At 38.8% G+C, this 21,484-nt stretch overlaps 1 protein-coding gene across 2 annotated transcripts in view; it reads left to right on the plus strand.

Annotated features, from left to right (window-relative positions):
• Positions 1-21,484, plus strand: part of KMO (kynurenine 3-monooxygenase) — a 52,667-nt gene that overhangs the window by 10,948 nt on the left and 20,235 nt on the right. For both annotated transcript variants that reach the window (XM_074385396.1, XM_039464204.2), the window contains exons 2-7: positions 7,066-7,135; positions 7,880-7,977; positions 9,559-9,648; positions 14,574-14,622; positions 19,344-19,431; positions 20,856-21,021. In XM_074385396.1, coding sequence (XP_074241497.1) covers positions 7,066-7,135; positions 7,880-7,977; positions 9,559-9,648; positions 14,574-14,622; positions 19,344-19,431; positions 20,856-21,021 — 561 coding nt within the window. The remainder of the gene's footprint in view (positions 1-7,065; positions 7,136-7,879; positions 7,978-9,558; positions 9,649-14,573; positions 14,623-19,343; positions 19,432-20,855; positions 21,022-21,484) is intronic.

Raw genomic sequence — 21,484 nt, forward strand, 5'->3', positions numbered from 1 at the left:
TGGGGTCCAAAGCACGTGACCTGTAAATAAGGAAGTATGAAGAGACAGAAAAAGAAAATGCAGAAGTGAGAGAGTGATAAATTGGGTAAATCCATAATTATGTAACCAAGGAATCTCCTCAGAGTCTTGCACACACAAACAGGCTAGACTGGTTGTTCATAAAACATTTAATTTGCAAAAGTGTTTTGTGAGCAAACATCTCACTGCCGTGGACATTTGGTGTTTCAAAACAAATTCAGAATCTTTCATAGTTGTTCATGTTTTTACTGGGAAATGTCCTGTCTCTATTAAGGCTTAACCCTCAGAACCAGAATCAATCGGTTTTATTTCTCCCAGCTGTCTAACCCTGCCCAATTTCTTCTCTCCTGTCCTTCCTGCGCTATTTATGCTCAGGAACCCAGCTGTGCCTTAACCAAGAGTTTGTGGTGGGCTTAGTGTGCTTTGCACACCATATTTTCCTTTCCATTTATATATTTCTGTCTTAGTTCTTCTTGCCAGTATCATAACTCAAGATGGCACTGACAGTTATTCCCAATTAAGCACTTTATACAGAAAGTGAGAAGGGGAAAGAAAATCAGTATGGAAGCTATGCTGTTGGCCACGCACATTACTACCCCTTCCAGCTGAACTGACATAACACCTACCGATATGTTTTTTTCTTTAAATTCGTTTGAACCTTGGTTACACAGAATTGGGATCACTTTATACAAGCTTTAATCAATTACACACTACTATGACTGGTCTTAGAGAAGACACTTTTACTTCCTGGTTTATTAATAATAAGCAGCCATGAATCTACTATTCAACACAAGAAGTGATAGATTGCCGGTCACTTCATCATCCTCTGTCCTTCTCCCCTGCCCATTAGAAGCATTATGCTGAATCTTGTTTACCACACCCTTGCTTTTTTACATATATAATTTTATCATATATTATTTATATATTTATATCATATATACATATACATATAAATACTACCTATGTATTTCAAAAATTATATATTTGCATATATCTATAGTTTAGGCCTGATTGTTTTTATTTTGTATCATGCAGGATAAAATCATCTGAGTCTAATTTTTTCACTTATTGTTAATGTAGTCATGTCATATTTCATGGTGTGAATATAACATAATGTATTCATTCATTCCTTTCTGATAGTCATTTGGGCTATTCCCAGTTTTTTTGTTTTTCTATTTTAGTTACGAAAGGCACTACACTGAACAGCCTGGCACATGCCACCTGGTATACACAGAGCAAAATTTTCTCTTGTGTATATGCCTTTAAGAGGAATTGCTGATTTGTTCAGTATGTAAATATTTAACTCAACAGGATACTTACAAGCAATGCGTTAAGAGATCCCATTCGGCCTCATCCTCTCTAGCACTTAATATTTTCAAGAACCTAAGTTAAATTTAATCTTATTGTGCCCACACTACCCGAGGTCCCTTCTTCTCCTGTAAAAGCCATTAATATATGTTCAATTGGCAAACACGTAAGTGTTGGAAAGGTATGTATTGGCACCTGCTAACCTTAGAAGGATTGAGGCAGAATCTCCACCCTGTTCAGCCCTGTTCTGAGATCCTGAAATCAATTTTCATCAAAGAAAAGGAACATAACAAACCAATACAACCAGGCCATTGGCCCCTCCTTGGTTTGGAGCTGATCCTATTCCAACACAGTCACTGAGAGCTTTGCTTGCAGCGTTGTAATACTGTAGCTCCTTTACTGCGGTTGAATTTTTAAGAGATGGACGAAGGGATTTCTTGCTTCTAAATCCCAGTTTCTCTCCTTTTAGGGCATTTCGCTACATTAGATTTTCACTGATCACTTGTTGTTTAGATTGTAGCCTTAATGTCCTACTTGCCTTTCTCCCTACCTGTTTTCTCAGTAAGAGAGACTCATTTATATTAGATTTATGCAAAAGTAATTGCGATTAATGGTAAAAACTGCAATTACTTTTGTAGCATCCTAATAAGTGAACTTCCTATGGTTTCATTCCAACTCTCCTGACCCTGTTGTCTTTTGTGATAATTGCCTTCCTAAAAGAAAGAAGCAGAAGCTTCTGGACAGTTAAGGACTATGCTTAAAAATGGCTCAAGGGTAACTTCTACTGCATCTTTTTTTTTGGTCAAAGCTCTCACAGGTCCTTCTAGATTGAAGAGATTGTGGAAATAAACCCTATGTGATGATGAAGGAGTGTCAAGATCACACTGGAGAAGAGCCTGTAGGATAAGGGATATCAACATGACCATCTTTGAAAAATACAATTTGCCACATTCGTCAAGGCAAAATTAATCTCCTTCATGTGTGTTTTCTGGGACTTCATTTCTTCTTTTTGTTTTTTACATTGATTTTCACCTGTGATCCCAGGGCTATTTTGCAAGGGATCTGTGAAATAACATGCATACAAAACTTTGGGTAAATAGGATAAAATTATATTACTTAAACACACATAATTTTTTTTTTTTTTTTTTTTTTTCGGAGACGGAGTTTCGTTCTTGTTACCCAGGCTGGAGTGCAATGGCGCGATCTCGGCTCACCGCAACCTCCGCCTCCTGGGTTCAGGCAATTCTCCTGCCTCAGCCTCCTGAGTAGCTGGGATTACAGGCACACACCACCATGCCCAGCTAAATTTTTGTATTTTTAGTAGAGACGGGGTTTCACCTTGTTGACCAGGATGGTCTCGATCTCTCGACCTCGTGATCCACCCGCCTCGGCCTCCCAAAGTGCTGGGATTACAGGCTTGAGCCACCACGCCCGGCCAACACATAATTATTTTTAAGGTATATGTAGATGATTTGTGATTAAATTTACTATATATTTTTAAACAATCCATGTTAGAAATTCAAAGAATATAAAAGAATCTGCAAATTTTTGTTTGTCTCTTTTTACTAAATAGGGTGTTTATTGGGCACAAGGACTTATCTTGGTAACCTTTCAGTCCCTAAAATTTAGCAGATTAAGTTATATTTAGTAGGCACTCAATAAATTTTGGCTTTGCTTGGTTACAAACTTTACTTAAAAATTTAATCTCTACCATTATTTATACAGTCAACAAATATATATGAAGCACTTACTATGTTACAAATGCAATGGTAGATGGTAGGAATAAAATAGTGAGAAAAAACCTGTTGATAGCTTAGAAGGATAGACAGATATTGATTACTGAATCACTCTAAAGATGTAAACTTTCCATTGTTGTAAGCTCTTTGTATTAGTTCACCGGGCTTGCCAAAATACATGATCACAAACTGGGTAGCTCAAGAAACAGAAATGTATTGTCTCACAGTTCTGGTGTTAAATGTCCAAAATCAAGGTGTCGGCAGGGTTGGTTCCTTCTGAGAGATGTGAGGGAAAGATCTGTTCCAGGTCCCTCTCCATGGCTTGAAGATGGAAGGCTTCTCTCTGTGTCTCTTCACATCATCTTTCCTCAGTGCATGTCTGATTCCCCTTTTTAAAAAGTCATCAGTCATACTGGACTAACACCTACCCTAATGATATCATCTTAACTTGATTACCTACATTAAGATCCTATCTCCAAATAAGGTCACATTTTGCAGTACTGAGGGTTAAGACTTGAACATAAAAAGTTGGCAGGATGCAATTTACCTCAAAGATAAAGTTCAAAGCACTGCGAGAACTCATAATTGGGGTATTTGAGGTAGGGTAGCCCAGGAAGTCTTTTTTTAGGGAGTGAAGCTGAGTGGAGACCTGGAGACTGAATGAAAGTTTACTATGTAAAGAGGAAAGATAGCTTTTCTGGCCATGGATATGATATGTGTTAAACCCCTCATTGAGGAACTGCATGGTGAATACATATGGCTAAAAAAAGGCTAGCAAGGCTGGGGCAGACGGTGACATGATCAGATTTATATATTTTAAAATGTGGTGAAAATCTGAGGCCTATGGTGATGTCATTTTTTTTTTTTTTCTAGAGAGGATTTGTTTGTTTCTCTTGGGTGGCTGTGATTACCAGCAATCAAAAATTAATGCAATCTGATCAGGACTAGAGATGATCTCCAGACAGGCCCTTGGACCATTGGTTTCCTTCCAGTTTGCCCTTCTCCTGAGATGTACCTATTTAGGGTCCTGATCTAAAACCTAAGGGGTTTATCAGAGCGGCCCTCCTGGACAAGGGATGTGGGAGTGTCCCAGACTCCACGTTGTGTACTTCAAGAGTCTGTCAAAAATTCTTATGAAGTCCTCAGCCTCTCTTGCATTCGGTAGATGCCCGTAGGCATGGCTCCAAATGCCAGGTTCATCTCTCTGCATTTCCTTTTCCTCTCAGCAGTGGTATTAGTTCAAATGACCTATTATAACATCACCTCAAATGACTGATAAATTGGAAAGAGGCAAGATGAATGCTAGTAAAATATACAGGAAATTTGACATTAGTTAAACATAATGATTCCAATAACGAGAAGCAGAAAGGTGGACATAAAAAGAGAGGGGTAGATGGAAAAACACTGTAAGGTAGAAGTGGCAGAACTGGGAATGGAGTATCAAGGACAGACGGTGACTCCTAGCTTTCTAGTTTGAGCAATTGGATGGATGGTATCTTATTCAATTACATAGGGAATATTTGGAGAGAATTGATGAGATGGGAGGCAACAATCACCAGTTTGAATTCAGATCTGTTGATTTTGAGGTGCTTTGAGACGTACAAGAAGTTATATCACTTAAACACTTGTATGCATGAGCTTGAAAAACAGATCTGGACAGGAGAGAGAAATGTTCACATCATCATATGGAGAAGACAGACTTGGATGGAGAGTTGAGAAACTCCAATATTTGTCTGCCTTTGCAACGGTGAAAGAGGGAAAGTGGGACTGGCCAGAGACGTATGAAGAAAACCAGAAAATGAAAGAAGGTTAATGCTTCCAGAAGGTCTAGTTAACAGTATGGACTACTGCTGAAAATTCAAGTGTGATAATTATATACAGATGACTTTACCAAATGTAAGTTGCTAGTGAGGAGAGGTAGGAAACTACCACAACCTATATAAAGCTACTGGGAGGGCAACATTATAAAGCTTTAAGAAGACAATAAACCAGAAAAAATTCTTTGTGATCTCAGAATAGGCAAAGATCTCTTGAAGAAGACATCTGTGGTTGCATTAAAAATAAAATGACAGTGCTCGCTTCGGCAGCACATATACTAAAAATAAAATGACAATTACTGATTTATTAATAATAAAATTAAAGATTGATGAATATGGCCACATTAAAATGAACAGCTTCTCATCCTCAAAATAGGCTATACCATAGGGTATACCATTTAAGAAATAGGTACAAAATGGAATAAGGTATTTTTAATGTTTAAAAATGACGAAGACTCTATACTCAGACTCTGTGAATAAAAAAGAAAAAACAAAAAAGAAAAAAGATAGACAACCCAAAAGAAAATGAGCAAAAGACCTAAACAGACACTTGGAAAAAGAGGAGATCCAAATGGCCAATCAACATATGAAAAAGTGCTCACTGCACTCCAGCTTGGGTGACAGATTAAGACTCTGTCTCAAAAAAACAAAAAACAGTGTTCAACTTCTTTAGTAATTAAGCATATGCAAATTAAAACCATATTCCTCTTTGACTTACCAGTTCCCACCCTCTCACTCCACAACAATAAAAAGTTTGAGAACATCAAGTGCTGGCAAGGATGAATTCTCAGAAGCTGCTGGTGGTAAAACACATTAGTACAAAATCATGAAACAGTTTGGCATCATAAAAGTGAAGGTACATAAACTTTTGACCAGATATTCCACTCCGTGTGTAGAAATGGAATTTTAAAAAACAGAGTTCCTGCCCAAAAAGTGTTCTTTGAAGCATTGTTAACATATTCCCAGACAAGAAACGACTCAAATGTCCTTTGACAGTAGAATGGATAATCTGTGACCTTTCATTTAATGAAGAATCATACAGTATTAAAAAATGGATGACCGGCCGGGCGCGGTGGCTCAAGCCTGTAATCCCAGCACTTTGGGAGGCCGAGGCGGGTGGATCACGAGGTCAAGAGATCAAGACCATCCTGGTCAACATGGTGAAACCCCGTCTCTACTAAAAATACAAAAAATTAGCTGGGCATAGTGGTGCGTGCCTGTAATCCCAGCTACTCAGGAGGCTGAGGCAGGAGAATTGCCTGAACCCAGGAGGCGGAGGTTGCGGTGAGCCGAAATCGCGCCATTGCACTCCAGCCTGGGTAACAAGAGCGAAACTCCGTCTCAAAAAAAAAAAAAAAAAAAAAAAAAAAAATGGATGACCTGAAGTTTACATGTAATCATATAAATGAATCCCATAATACTGTCTTAAAGAAGCAAGATGAAAAAAACAAGCAAGCAAGCAAACAAACAAACAAAAAACACGCAGAGAGAATGTGATTCTAACTACAGGGTTCAAAAATGGGTAAATGGCTGGGCACAGTGGCTCATGCCTATAGTTCCAGCACTTTGAGAGGCCAAGGTGAAAGGGTCACTTGAGCCCAGGAGTTTGAGACCAGTCTGGGCAACATAATGAGACCCCCATCTCTACAAAAAACTTAAAACTTTTTAACGAGTAAAATTAAAGTATATTGCTTAGAAATATGTACAACTAAGTGATAAAACTATAAAAAAGCGAGAATAGGTTATCACAAAAGTCAGAATAACGTTTACCTCTATGTGTGAGGGGACCGTAACTGGGGAGGAGGTGAAGTGAGGGGAGTTTTGGGGGAATGACATGGTTCTACTTTTTGACCAGAGTAGTGGCTATAAGGGTTATAAGGTTATAACGAATTGCTTTCTAATTATTTTGTAAGATACATACATTTTATGTTCTTCCTGTTTGAAAATTATCTCACTATAAAAAAGTAAAAAAAAAACAAACTACTTCTAAAATTATATTACTTTATCTTGAATTAATTTTGCTATTTCATCCACTGACACTTTTCAGCAGAAATTGATTAAGTCAATGTGACAAATGAAGCTAGTAAAATGTAGCCACACATGTTTCATTTTGCTGCTAAAAATTCCCTATATTTGTGGAATCAGATAAAGATTTAATTTTTTTTTTTTTTTTTTTTTATGTCTAGGTTGGCTCATTACAAGCATGCTTTCTTGCAAAGAGGAATTTCCGGGTTGATCTATATGAAGCTAGGGAAGGTACGTCCATGGTGAAAATTGTGTGATGAAGGCTGGGTGTGGTGGCTCCCAGCATTTTGGGAGGCCAGGGCAGGTGGATTGCTTGAGGCCAGGAGTTTGAGACCAGCCTGGGCAACATGACAAAACCCTGTCTCTAAAAAAATACAAAAATTAGCCTGGTGTGGTGAATGTGCTCCTGTAGTCCCAGCTACTGGGGAGGCTGAGGCAGGAGAATTGCTTGAACCCAGGAGGCAGACGTTGCAGTGAGCTGAGATCATGCTACTGTACTCCAGCCCGGGTGAAAGAGTGAGACTCTATTAAAAAGAAAAAAAAAAAAGGAAGGAGAGAAAGAGAGAAAGAAAAAAAAAAGACAGAGAGAGAAAGAGAGAGAAAGAAAGAGAAAGAAAGGAAGAAAGGAGGAAGGGATGGAAGGAGGGAGAGAGGAAGAAAGAGATGGGGAAGGAAGGGGAAGGAAGGAAGGAAGGAAGGAAGGAAGGATTGCAGGATGTGGTTCTATTTCTTTGACCTATTTTTCTTTGGATTTTCTGAACTTAAACAGTTTATTTAATAAAATAATTTTTTAAAAAAACACCTATCTCAATTTAATTTAATATAAATGTACTGCTATTAGCGTTTTCTTTAGAAGAGCTACGAAGGTCTTTAATTTGGTTCTGAATGAAAAATTGTTCAGGCCCAGTAATTTTGCTCATCCTGGACTAGGATATAAAGTGTGTATAACATCGAGTTCTGCTTCCAATGTCTCAGATATTCGAGTGGCTAACTCCACACGTGGAAGAAGCATTAACTTAGCCCTTTCTCACAGAGGACGACAAGCCTTGAAAGCCGTTGGCCTGGAAGATCAGGTACTGAGTGTATTTTTTTAATAGAAGATAATACCTGGTATTTTTCAACAATTGCTTGGATTTCACTTCATCCTGGCTTAAAAAGTACCATTTAATGCCAAGAATCTCTGCATGAAAACTCATTCGACTAAAGCTTTTAAAATTCAAAACTTGTTGGCAAGAGGGCAAATATTGGAAACTCGGGGCACCCCAGGGGGATCCTGCAACCAATGATTGCTTCTAATATTGGGTTCTCAACAGGACGGTGCATCATTGCCTGTTTAAAGTGAGAGTCGAGGTGGCATCCAGGATAAGAGGAGCCAAATTCCTTTTTTTTTTTTTTTTTCCAATCACACAGACCCATAATCTCTTATCCACAATTCTGTACTCAAAAAAAAAAAAAAAAAAAAAAAAAAAATCTCTGAAAATAGAAAGCTTCTCATCACTCATTGAGTAGCAAAATCTGACCTGACAGGAGATACTTCATAGTCTTTTAAAAATCTCATTTAGCTGGGTGCGGTGGCTCAAGCCTGTAATCCCAGCACTTTGGGAGGCCGAGGCGGGTGGATCACGAGGTCGAGAGATCGAGACCATCCTGGTCAACAAGGTGAAACCCCGTCTCTACTAAAAATACAAAAAAATTAGCTGGGCATGGTGGCGCGTGCCTGTAATCCGAGCTACTCAGGAGGCTGAGGCAGGAGAATTGCCTGAACCCAGGAGGCAGAGGTTGCGGTGAGCCGAGATCGCGCCATTGCACTCCAGCCTGGGTAACAAGAGTGAAACTCTGTCTCAAAAAAAAGAAAAATAAAATAAAATAAAATAAAAATAAAAATAAAAAAATCTCATTTAGCATAAATATGTTTTGCTAAAAATTTTGTGTTTGATTATGGGGTGGGCTTGGGAGATAGCCAGCATATATGTACTACACTACTTTCTAAAATTGAAAAATTCTGAATTCTGAAACCATCAAGCCCGATGGGTTTGACTAAACAATGGTGAGCCTATAGTAGATTTTCATCATATGAGATTAATATTGTAGAACTTCTCACTGTCTACATGTAGCTTGGTAATATAAACAAACATGTTAGATGTATTTTTCTTGATACTATTTTCAGTGACAATGTGTCTTTGAGCTGTTAATACAAGTAAATATGAGTGCTATTTGCATTGTTTTTATTTTCTCCCAGATAGCAACAGCCGTGTGTAAGAAAACATTTTGCATTGAATGTTAGGAGCCCCAGGTTTTACTCATAATATCTCTTTTTGTCATGATGACAAAATCACTTAACCTCTCTAACACCAAATCACCTTCCTCGATCTGTGATATTTGATTTAGATCAGATAAATTTTAAGCCAGTTCTAAGATCTAAGATTAAAAAAACAAAAAACTAAAAGCTTCAGGATCACCGTTTTCACTGAAGGAGTTTCTACCATGTTGGGCTTCTATGGTTCTCACAATTTAAAAAAATTTTTTGAAAATAAATGAAATTTAAAAAAATATTTTGGAAAATATATGAAATTACATTTAAAAATCAATTTCTATCTTTCTTGCATAATGCCATGTTACTGTCATTGAAGTCAGTATTTCTGGTTTCATTTCAGATTGTATCCCAAGGTATTCCCATGAGAGGAAGAATGATTCACTCTCTTTCAGGAAAAAAGTCTGTAATTCCCTATGGGACAAAGACTCAGGTAGGTTTACCCTGGAGATCATTTTTTGTGCATTGATTGTAACTAAGTCAACATCTGAAACTTGCCTCTTGCCTGGTGGCCGCTCCCGCTCCAGCCCTATCTCTGACATTGCTTGGCTCAGTCTAGACCCCAGGAATAGATACTAGTTAGCAAGTTTATTCAGGGGAGATGCTCAAAAGAAGGCCCAGCCAAGAATAAACATTCAAAAAGAATTCGCTGTTACTGTTCTTAGTGTGCAGTTTCTTGCCTTTGTGCTGCCCTACTACCAGGGACACCCTTTCCCTCTTTTCTCCTTTTCAATTAAATAGAGATGACTATCTTATTTGTCTTCAAGCACAATGTGCAAGAACAATCTAGAGGGTTTCATGATGTTGTTGCCCTTCCCCAACTCACCCTGTTGCTCAAAACTGGGCTTATAATAGAATGTATAGAATGATCTAGAAATGCTTACAGTACTACATGATTTCTGAAACAACAGAGGCCAGATAAAGTTGGAAAGTTTACCAAAGGAGAATCATTATCCTGCTTTGTGCTTTCCTTATCTTTCACATGGGAACACACAGAACGGGGAGAAATACGTATTTTATCTAATTATACTTTCTGATTCTGTTTCTTGAGAAAGAATGAATGCACCAAACACCCACCCACAGGAGAAAAACTCTAACTTGCTTTATTTTTATCCAGCCATGCCTCCTTTTATTAAGTGCAGAGTCTGAGTGAGATTCATATCCAAGTCTCTGACCCTCAGCAGAGCTTGCATTGGAGGTAGACCTGTGTTTCTCAGACTCACATGGAATCTTGTGAAAATGCAGTCCGACTCAGCAGGACTGGGGTGCAGGCAGAGGTTCTGTGTTTGTAACAAGCTCCCAGGTGCTGGTTCATGAGCCACACTTTGGATAGCAAGAGATAAAGCACATATGTTCATGGGAACAAGATCTTCGTGGCTCTTGGGATGATCAGTGTGGCTGAAAGTAAAACATTCCATCTACTCAGGGCTTTGGGAGTTGAGGCAGGCTCAACACTTTCTATTTAATGACTTTTTTAAAAAAGCAATGTGCTTATTTTGGCCTTATAAAAACATAGGTACAGAGTCTTAATACAGGAGGCTGGCAGGGGGAAAAAAGACACAAGAGTCACCTTCAGTGGGATAAACATTTTTGGATAATTAACATGTCCTTTTAATTGGCCCCCAATTGAGCTAGGTGCTATAGGAAAGACAAAAGAATTGTCTCTCCCCAACAGGCAAGTAAGATTTACATAACCAAGTCAAATATAAGCTGTCTGTATTAAATGTGTCCTTCCAGTAACCAATAATTTCCCTGTTGCATGCCATGCCCTGAGCAAGTTGCTGAGCGTAAAGGAAGCGCTTGTAGCCTGCGGGGGATGGATAGTAATCAAATTCATGGGAAAAACCCTTGGGTGAGTGATGGCTCAGACAAAGAAATCTGAAGTGATTCAGAGAGGGAGAAAAGTTTTAGTTTTCAGAGAAGACTTCTCAGAGAAAGTGAGATTGCAAACCAACATTTTGTTTAAATCTTAAATTGGCAGCAAAATAGTTGTCCCAATCAAATGGGGATGTATCTAGGTAAGGAAATTGGATGAGATCAGATATCTAAGAAACGTACATTTTTAAGTGCCAAGTGTGTATTGGATGAGAAAACTTGTAAATACACTTTAGCGTGACAGAATCTTACAGTGACTCATTGAATCCACCCACCACGGTTTACAGATGAGGAAACAGGCTGCATGACTTACATGAGGGTAACGCTGAGGAAGAGTCAGGCAGGTTTCGTCACAGGAGCATGGCCCTTACACGTGGTGCAGGAGCCCTGGGGGCTACTGCTCAGACGCATCTACTTCTTTCACTAAGTTGAGAGTAAAATCAACTTAATCATCCCACTGTTCACTTGTATTCACAAGGGATGCACTGAGGAAGGCCACGTCATCACCGCCATCCCCGCTTCAGAGACTGAACCAGTAACGCATCCATAGATAAGATACTCTTCAAATATCAGAAAAGCTAAATGAGGAGATAGACTTGGGCCTGACACCATCACCCTTACCACTGTGTGTGTGTGTGTGTGTGTATGTGTGTGTGTGTGTGTGTGTGTGGTGTATGACAGAGAGAGAGAGAGAGAAAGAGAGAGAGAGAGAGAGAAATAGAGAGAGAGGGTGCATACATTCCCCAAGAGAGTGAGTGTCGGTGGAGTTCCCATTTTGTGGCCTTCAGTGCATTACAAGGAGGAAATGGCCCCTCCCACATAATTCCTGCTACTTCTCAATTCTTAAGAACTGAGTTAATGCTAAATTTACAGGTGCCCTTCATACTGCAGTAAAATACAGGGCCTCCTTGCTCTTTAAAAACGACATACAATTGCTTTAACTGGTCAGTTCCACAGCCTGTGGAAGCGCAAAGCCATTCCCATGACTCCAGGGTTTCTCCCTATCCCCGGGGAGCCTACTTCTCTTGGCTTCCTTTGCCTCTTGGTACCCTACTCCTTCTCACCTGGTGTTGGCCACGTACCATGGTGGTCTGGATTTGAAATCTCCTCCACAAATTCCCACAGACAATACTCACTCAAATGACGCATGAGTCTGCTGAAGACCTGCGGGTCATGAAGAGACCTCCTTGTGCGCGGCATGGGAAATGACTTAGAAATGTCTAATCTGCAAACGTTGGCCTCCAAAATCCTTTCTGACTCCCTTCCCTGGCCTCCTCCTTCAGCTGTTTTTTCTTTCTGAATTTTCTCCGATGTGATGTCCAGACTCCTCTTGTCTTGCTGGGTCCTCCCATCTTCTCCCCAAACTGCCCTGGAAACTGTCAAAATATTCCCTAATGTACAGAACAGGTCAGAGCTCCCCAATTCTTAATCCTAACATCCTATGTTCAAAATAGAGAAATGGCTCCCCCTTACTAGAAAACAGTCTCATTTGAAGGCATTGAGAATAGAGAAAATAAACATGTTTTTCTAACATATCTGAGGTAGTCAGTACTACATATAACTAACGTCCTACGGATCTTCAGAGGATGATGTATCTAATCTTTCTTAGGCCTTACTATTATTTTTTTCTGTTAAGATAGAGGCGACATTATAGCTCTTGACTTGTTTATTCTTCTTTATTCTGCATCAGACCAATCTTTTAGAATAAATATTGGAGAAGTATTACTTGATGGGAATGACTCAAACCTTTGGTTGCGATATAATACTGTCCAAAGATATGGAGTAGGCTAGAAAGGCACATTCTGGTGCTCCTGCAGGGCTGACATGTCTATTAGTTCCCAGATGAATGATGTGGAAAGAAAATATTTTCCCCATGTAAATTACTTTTCATAATTTGGGCCAAGCACGGTGGCTCATACCTGTAATCCCAGCACTTTGGGAGGCAGAGGCAGGTGGATTGCTTGAGCCCAGGAGTTGAAAACTAGCCTTGGCAACATGACAAGACACTGTATCTATAAAAAAAATTAAAAAATTAGTTGAGCAGTCCCAGCTGTTTGGGAGACTAAGGTGGGAAGATCGCTTAAGCATGGGAGGTTGAGGTTGGAGTAAGCCATGATCACACTACTACACTCCAGCCTGGGCAACAGAGCAAAACCCTGTCTCAGAAATTTTTTTAAAAAATAAAAATTAAAAAACCTTTATAATTTGAATGTTTCCTAACAGACTTTAAATAACAAGCTTGATTTCTGTTGAAATACAATCTATTAACAACCTAGCTTTGAGGCAGAGAATGAAGATGTTTCTGTTCATTTTAAATTATACAAAGACAGGAAGCCCCTTTTCAGTCATTGCCATTGACCAAGTTATTCTGACACCAAGTACAGATTTGGCTGTTAATAGATACTTCTACTTTTGGATGAAGTGAGAAATTATAAATTAGCATATATGTATATATTACATATAAATTATTATATGTGTTTATAAATTAGTGTGTGTGTGTATATATATACATATATATGTATATATATACACACATGTCAAATTGACTTTAGTTTATTTTTAAATCAGAAGGAAAAAAGTGGCTGGGTGTGGTGGCTCACACCTGTAATCCCAGCACTTTGGGAGGTTGAGGCAGGCTGATATCCTGAGATCAGGAGTTTGAGACCAGCCTGGCCAATGCAACGAAACCCTGTCTCTACTAAAAATACAAAAATTAGTTGTGCGTGGTGGCAGACAACTGTAATCCCAGCTACTTGGGAGGCTGAGGCAGGAGAATCTCTTGAACCCAAGAGGTGGAGGTTGCAGTGAGCCAAGATCACACCACTGCACTCCAACCTGGGTAATGGAGCAAGACTCTCTCAAAAAAAAAAAGGGAAAATAAAGCATTGTAGGCCCTTAGGCACTGTGATTCCCTTGCCTCATGGAAGGGTCAGCTTTGCTGAAATGTCCTATAAAGTCAGAAACAACCAACCCAGGTCTCATGCGAAGACTGGTCCTACTCCTACCAACCTTCACCCCTACCGCAACCCCTCCCCCCCCACACCCCTTTTACATTGAAATGAAGGCATTCAAAGTTGTCTCTTTGGGGAATGGCACTTTGATTTTGGTGATACTGTCATCACTGAGGTTTTTCTAAGAGCTAAATTTGGAGACTTAAGCTGAAAATATTTGATTATAAAACAAAACTTTCTTGATGAAAATTATATTTTAGCTGCAAGAGAAGGATTTTAATTTTAAAGTATTAAACTTTGAAGAAGTCTAAGTGTAAACTTGGATATTGTATTATATGTGTTTGGTTAAAGTGGCTTTTAAAAAAAGTAAAAAATAAAAAATAAACCAAAGGTCACTTAACTAAATGATTATAAAACTAAGCTTGCAACCCTCTGCTAAATAATAAATACATTTTACTGCTGAGTGAATAACTTAGAATTATATTTGTCCATTCACCAGAAACAAACTGTATCTACTCTACTTTTCTTGCAGTATGTTCTTTCTATAAGCAGAGAAAATCTGAACAAGGATCTATTGACTGGTAAGTCTAATGCTTTGATTCACCAGTTGTCATTTTGAGTAAAACACATGACATTAATCTTAATGGATTTGTTTGCTGCTCCTTTTTATGGGTTATGAAGAGCAAGACTGTACATTACAGGGTCCTTCTTGAAGCTATGTATGATAGCTCATGCCTGTAATCTCAGCACTCTGGGAGGCTGAGGCCAGGATCGCTTGAGCCCAGGAGTTTGACACCAGCCTGGGCAACATGGAGAGACCCCATCTCTACAAAAAATAAAAAATTAGCTGGGTGTGGAAGCGTGTACCTATAATCCCAGCTACTCAAGAGTCTGAGGTGGGAGGATCACTCGAGCCAGGGAGGTCAAGGCTGCGTGAGACGTGAGCAATGTGATTGTGCCACTGCACGTCAACCTGGGCAACAGAGCAAGACCCTGTCTCAAAAAAAAGAAATAAATAAACAAAGTCCTTCTTGAAAATACCAATCGCCTACAGTTTTTAGAGACAAGGCCTTGCTGTCGCTTGGGCTGGAGTATGGTGGTGTGATCACAGCTCACTGCAACCTCGAACTCCTGTGCCTAACTGTCTTCCCACCTTGGCCACTCGAGTAGCTGGGACTATAGACACATGCTACCACATACAACCAACTTAAAAAAATTTTTTAAAGGCAGAGTCTTGCTATATCGTTAAGGTTGGTCTTGAACTCCTGGCTCAAGTGATTCTCCCACCTCAGATTCCAGAGTAGCTGGAATCACAGGTGCTAACACCCATTGCACTGGCAATAATCTAAATTGAAATCATTTGTTCAACATATACTGCACCCCCATGGTCTCTTAGACACAGAGTGAGTAAGTGCTCACTCTGATGAAGAATTCACACGCTAATGGAACAACAGATAAACTCAAACAATTTGTAAAGTGACACAATGAAATTTGCCTTTTAGAGAGATGAAAAGCTATAGTGGGAAGACTAAGAAAGGGTTGCAATCTTCAAGGCATTTCCATAAACTCTGGGTGCAGAAGAAGGACCCAGGAATAAAGCTATAGTAATGTAGCTGGAGAATAGGGTGTCGGTTCATGATATTTGTAAAAGAATAAATAGATAGGGAGAATAAATAGATAGATATTTGTAAGAGAATAAATAGATAGATACAGAAATTTGAAAAAGAGAAAGGTGTAAATCATAACCCTGAACTTTTTAATTTGTGTAACCAAAAAGGCCTACCTATTCATGGAAAAGCCACTGGATTACAAATTAAATTTGTAACTTGCATAGTCAATCCAATCACACCCCATGTAGCCCTTACTAAGTTTAAGCCTAGATTGTAGTAGCTTTTCCTCCCTTCAGCATTTGTATTAAGCAGATTTATTAAGCATGCCACTTAATATTTCTACTATCTTTAAAATTTGTCCCTTGTGATGGAGACCAGTAGACTCTGATTTCTGAACAGAGGCTCTCCATGATTTATCTTTGTTTCTCCTCAATCCCCTCAATACATCTGCTGAATGGAATTGAATCTAATGGGATTAAACTGGGAGGAGGAGGGCTATGAGGAATTTCACTTTAGTTGACTCATCAGATGCAAGAAAGAAGGTTTAGTATTGTTATTAATCTTATTTCTTTAGGTATATTTGTCAGACTGCCTTCTGGATTGGTAGATGGGTGGAGTGGAGCCAGTTTGCTAGGTATATTCCGGTTGATCTCAAGAAAGTAAATGAACCAGCCAGGTGCAGTGGCTCACATCTGCAATACCTGCACTTTGGGAGGCTGAGGAGGGAGGATGGCTTGAGCCCTCCAGAGTATAATTGCACCACTGCACTCCAGCCTGGGCCACAGAGCAAGACATCAAATCTAAAATAGCAAAACAAAACAACAACAAGAAAACCCCACACAAAACAGCTTTTACAAAAAGCAGTATAGCAGACCTATGGCACTGTCTTTCTAAGACCCTCCCAATTTATCAAGATAAAAATAATAGCAAACATTCATTGAAGCACCAGGCTCTATGTCAAGTGTTTTACGTGCATAGATTTACGTAAACCTTCCAGCAACTCTATGGAGGGAAATTATTTTTGTCTCTGGTGAAATGGAGGCTTAGAAAGCTTGGATCACACTGTTAATAAGTGGTAGAATCTGGATTTGAATTTCAGTTTGTTTATTCCAAAGTCCATGCTTTTCACTATTAGCGATTTCTTCCTCCAATATTATATATAAAACATCTGCTAATATGAAGGGGCTAAAACATGGGAAAGGTGCAATCTTGGTGTACACCTCAGAAGTTCCCTGAATTGTTTTTCATCAGGAGTGCTCTGCATGGCATGCAACTTCATAAATGCCATAAATATGTCTGTAAAATGAATGCTGAATCTCTCGACTCATCAACTTTGTTAGGCACATAAAGTTCGTTCTTTCTTTACAAGGCATCAAATGTCAGAGGTTTTCATTCCACATATTTAATCAATTAGAAATGCTCATTTCTCCCTAACTGCAAAACTTCCCCTCTGAAAACACTGTCACTACATGATTTCCCTATATCAGCATTTCACGTGGGATTGTTTCATAGCTCATTCACTATTCTGCAAAATGTTAGTAATTGTTAAGCCAAGCAAAAACAGACAAAGGATGTGTGAACAAATAGGTTTACAAATCCTGCATTAAACAAGTTTTCAGTCTTTTTCCTTCAGTACTTCTCAGGGCTTTTATTATATGCTTGGTCTGCATGGTGGATCTTTCGGAGCAGCATAGTCCAACATGTGGCCACAAATACCAGGTGCATGTATACTTTTCAAATTGATACTAACCATGATGAAAACAAAAACAAAAACAAAAAAGAAGCAGGTGGTATTATTTTTAATCAGATATTTTAACCTAGGCCAGGTGTGAGGGCTTATGTCTGTAATCCTAGGACTTTGGGAGGCCAAGGCGGGTGGATCACTAGAGGTCAGGAGTTCAAGACCAGCCTGGCCAACATGGTGAAACCCTGTCTCTACTAAAAACATAACAATTAGCTGGGTGTGGTAGTGGGCACCTGTAATCCCAGCTACTTGGGAGGCTGAGGCAGGAGGAATCACTTGAACCCGGGAGGCAGAGGCTGCAGCAAGCTGAGATGGCGCTACTGTATTCCATCTTGGGCAATAAGAGCAAAACTGTCTCTAAATAAATAAATAAATTTTTAAAAAGATATTTTAACCTAATACATCCAAAATATTATTGTTTCAACATATAATCAATGTCAGAAAGTTATTCACTGTCATTCCTTTTAAATATATTTTTTGTTCTAATTCGCCAAAATCCTGTGCAGGCAACACATCTCAACTTAAGATCGCCACACTCCAAGCACTCAAATAATACATACAGTTAGACACCAGGACAGCGCAGACTAAGACAGAGTATTCACCATTACTCTGCTGTCTTTGACAAAAGAACAGTTTTTTTAGGGAGCATACATATCCCAGGACTAAAGTTCTATAAAAAATTTATTTAGGATGTAATACCATACACTTACGTAAAAAATAAAAATAAATTTTTTTAAAGTTTTTTTTCACAAATATATGTTATGTTTCTAAAATATATCCTTAGTATATCAGGTCAACTCTGATTACTCCAAAGTTATTTGTTAAACTCTTTCTTACATATAGATGAATTTCTTTGGTATAGGGTCTCAGGTTTTGCAAGAAAGCTAAAATCTTCAAACCCCAAATCTAACTGAAACAAAATAGAATAAAGTAAGACAAGATTGAGACGAAGAGGGGAGATAAGTACAGACAGAAATATTGAGTTGGACGGCAGAACTCCTGGCTTATTTTCCTCATTTTTTCTAATTCAACATTCTTTTTATTTACTTTTTTGATGTACAAAAACTGTATGTAATTAATGTATGCCTCTTGATGAGTTTGGTTCTTAATGTTTTCACTTTGTGTGACCTCAGGCATTTTACCTTTGCTTGCAGAATCTTGGTCACTCCCTTTTTAAGATGAAGAACTGAATCATCTCGGAGGTCTATTCCAGCTCCAACACCTGTATTCTAATTTGTACCTTTAAGAACAATAAATAGGCTGTGTTTATTGAAGAGTACATGAGCATTAATAGGGACAAGATCATATTTTACTGTTGTAACAAGAACATGATTAATAGTTCATAAAATGAAATCCACTCAATTCTCTAGAGCACTAGCAGGCAAAACAGAAAATTACTAAAATAATTGGGTTTAGTTTGTTGAGAAGTTTTAAAGCTTCTTACTCATTTCCCCCCAGCTATTCCAGTGTTTGATTTCAAAGAGATTTAAAATCAATAACCTCTATTTGTGACAACTTCAATCAAAAGTCCAGAAAACTAGCTAAAAAGGGGATGTAGAGACATGCATATAAGTGGAAAAGGGTTTGACTGAATATTTCCAATCACAGTAAAGCCTCAGATTACAGGCAACTTCTGAAATATGTGATGCTTCCTTCTTTCCCAGGGTACTAATAATTATAGCAATGCAAGAGTTTGCACAATGGAATTAGTTGGATATTTTCTTTTTGAGATGAGGGTAATTGATTTTTATTCATCTGTTTTACTGCCAAATTATACTGAAATCGTTGCCAAACCGTTGTCAAATTATCATTCAAGTGAATTTAGTTTTACATTGTTATGAATAAAATTCCTACCATACTGTTCCCAGAAAACAATTAATATTTCAATTTGATCAAATGAAATAAGAATTGAAATTTCACTTCTGTTTGCCTTTCTTCGTTTCCTCAGCTGTTGAGAAATATCCCAACGTGAAAGTGCACTTTAACCACAGACTGCTGAAATGTAATCCAGAGGAAGGAATGATCACAGTGCTTGGGTAACTACGGGTCAGGTTTTGGACTTCAGAGGTGAAAGCTGCGAGTGGAGAATTCTATCCATAAACTTTTTCTTTGGCTCTTTTGAAAGAGTTAAAAAGTTATTGAAAGGGTGATCCAAATAGTTTCTAGATTCAAAGAATTTTATATTGAAAATAGAGTCCTGATGCCTTCTGAACACCAATGCCAATAATTCTTAATTCTCGTGCTCACTTACCTTCCTGCTGTACTCTGTTCCACACTGGTGACTCTAAAATGCTTCAAACTCTCTCCTCTCTCAAAACGAGGTGACCTTCCACTGCTCTCCTCCTGCTCTCTTTTCAGGTGCTATTTCTCTGCCTTTACTCGGATGACTCTATTTTCCCTGAAGTTCGAAGTCTCATATCCCACTCTTGCGATATTCTATGGATCCACAGTCCTGGGTTCAACAACTACCTCTCTAAAATAAACATTCCAGTCAAAGCCTCTCTCTTTGTTCTAAATCCTTATAGAAGCTCTAATCAATTTATGTCAATTTCCCATTGAACATCCTTGCTGGAACATCTGGCCATTATCTCAAACACATCTAAAACCTTGATCACCTACTTCTCCCAAATCACATCCCATTCCTGACTTCCCCAGTAACAATGCCCAGATAATTAGAATCATTTGCAATGTGTTCTTTTCCCATCCTCTCTCATTAAATCTATAACACTCCCCAGTCTTTCTTACTTCCTATTGGCTTCAGAGTCTTTTCTTTCTCCTTCCAGCTGCCGGACAGTACTTCCGGCTCTCACCCCTGCACGTGTGATCTAATATGTTGCTATTACCCCATCCCTGTTTTTGGCTCCCTTTGGCATTCTGCCTCTGCTTCAAACTGCCAAGGAAGTTTTCTTAAATTACAGCTCTTCCTATGTCATTCCCCTAATAGAAAATTTCAGTTTCCCCTTCCCCAGAATAATGTTTTAAGATCTTTTATCTTAACATTCAAGATTGTTTTCCTTTTCTCCTTCCTTTCTCTCCCTACCTTCTATTCTTTTCTTAAGCTTATCTCCTCATACCTCTGCTAAAGCCAAATGTATTGTTCTTAGAAAATCCCAGTCACATTCTTGTGGTTCTTCAAACATCCGTTTGTACACTTGGAACACTCTGTTTTCAAGATTCTCCTCCTTCGTGTAGAAAGCTCAAATCCTGTCATCCATAATTCCGTGGCCTACCATGTCTTCGTTAATCAGTATGGTTTTGTGTTATTCTCATAAGCAAACTTATGACTGAGACAAGAGTTTTCATCTAAATGTTGTATCTATTAACTCAAAGCCCAAGTCAGACATATAAAAGTGAGCTTTCTAAATCATCTATGGAGCTACTACTTCTCACACCCAGATGTACATCATCATTTTCACCACTAGACATTTTTTTCTTTTGGATGGTTTGTTCTATTTTTTAGATCTGACAAAGTTCCCAAAGATGTCACCTGTGACCTCATTGTAGGATGTGATGGAGCCTATTCAACTGTCAGATCTCACCTCATGAAGAAACCTCGCTTTGATTATAGTCAGCTTTACATTCCTCATGGGTACATGGAGTTGACTATTCCACCTAAGAATGGGGATGTAAGTCCTTGCCTTTTCTCAACCCCTTCCCACAACCCTCGCACCATGAGTGCAAATGCATATTCTAGTGCAGTGGTTTTCAGCAGCATGTCTTGATTCATTTTGAGGCCTGCCACAAGAACTTTGTAATTAATAATAAATTAGATGCATGGGTATCTTTTTAATAATACAATTCTTCCTCTTTTCTTTTTTGATAACCTTTTTTGAGTGAAAAGAAAGGAGAGGGCTGGGCACAGTGGCTCATGCCCGTAATCCCAGAAATTTGGGAGGCCAAAGCAGGAGGATCACTTGAACCCAAGAGTTCAAGACCAACCTGTCTCTGTAAAAAATACAAAAATTAGCCAGGATGGTGACATGCGCTTGTGGTCCCAGCTACTCAGGAGGCTGAAGTGGAAGGATTGCTTGAGCCCGGGAGGTCAAGGTTGCAGTGAGCTGAGATCATGCCACTGCACTCTATTCTAAG

Source organism: Saimiri boliviensis, chromosome 14 (genome assembly GCF_048565385.1).
Source record: "Saimiri boliviensis isolate mSaiBol1 chromosome 14, mSaiBol1.pri, whole genome shotgun sequence".
NCBI lineage: Eukaryota > Metazoa > Chordata > Mammalia > Primates > Cebidae > Saimiri > Saimiri boliviensis.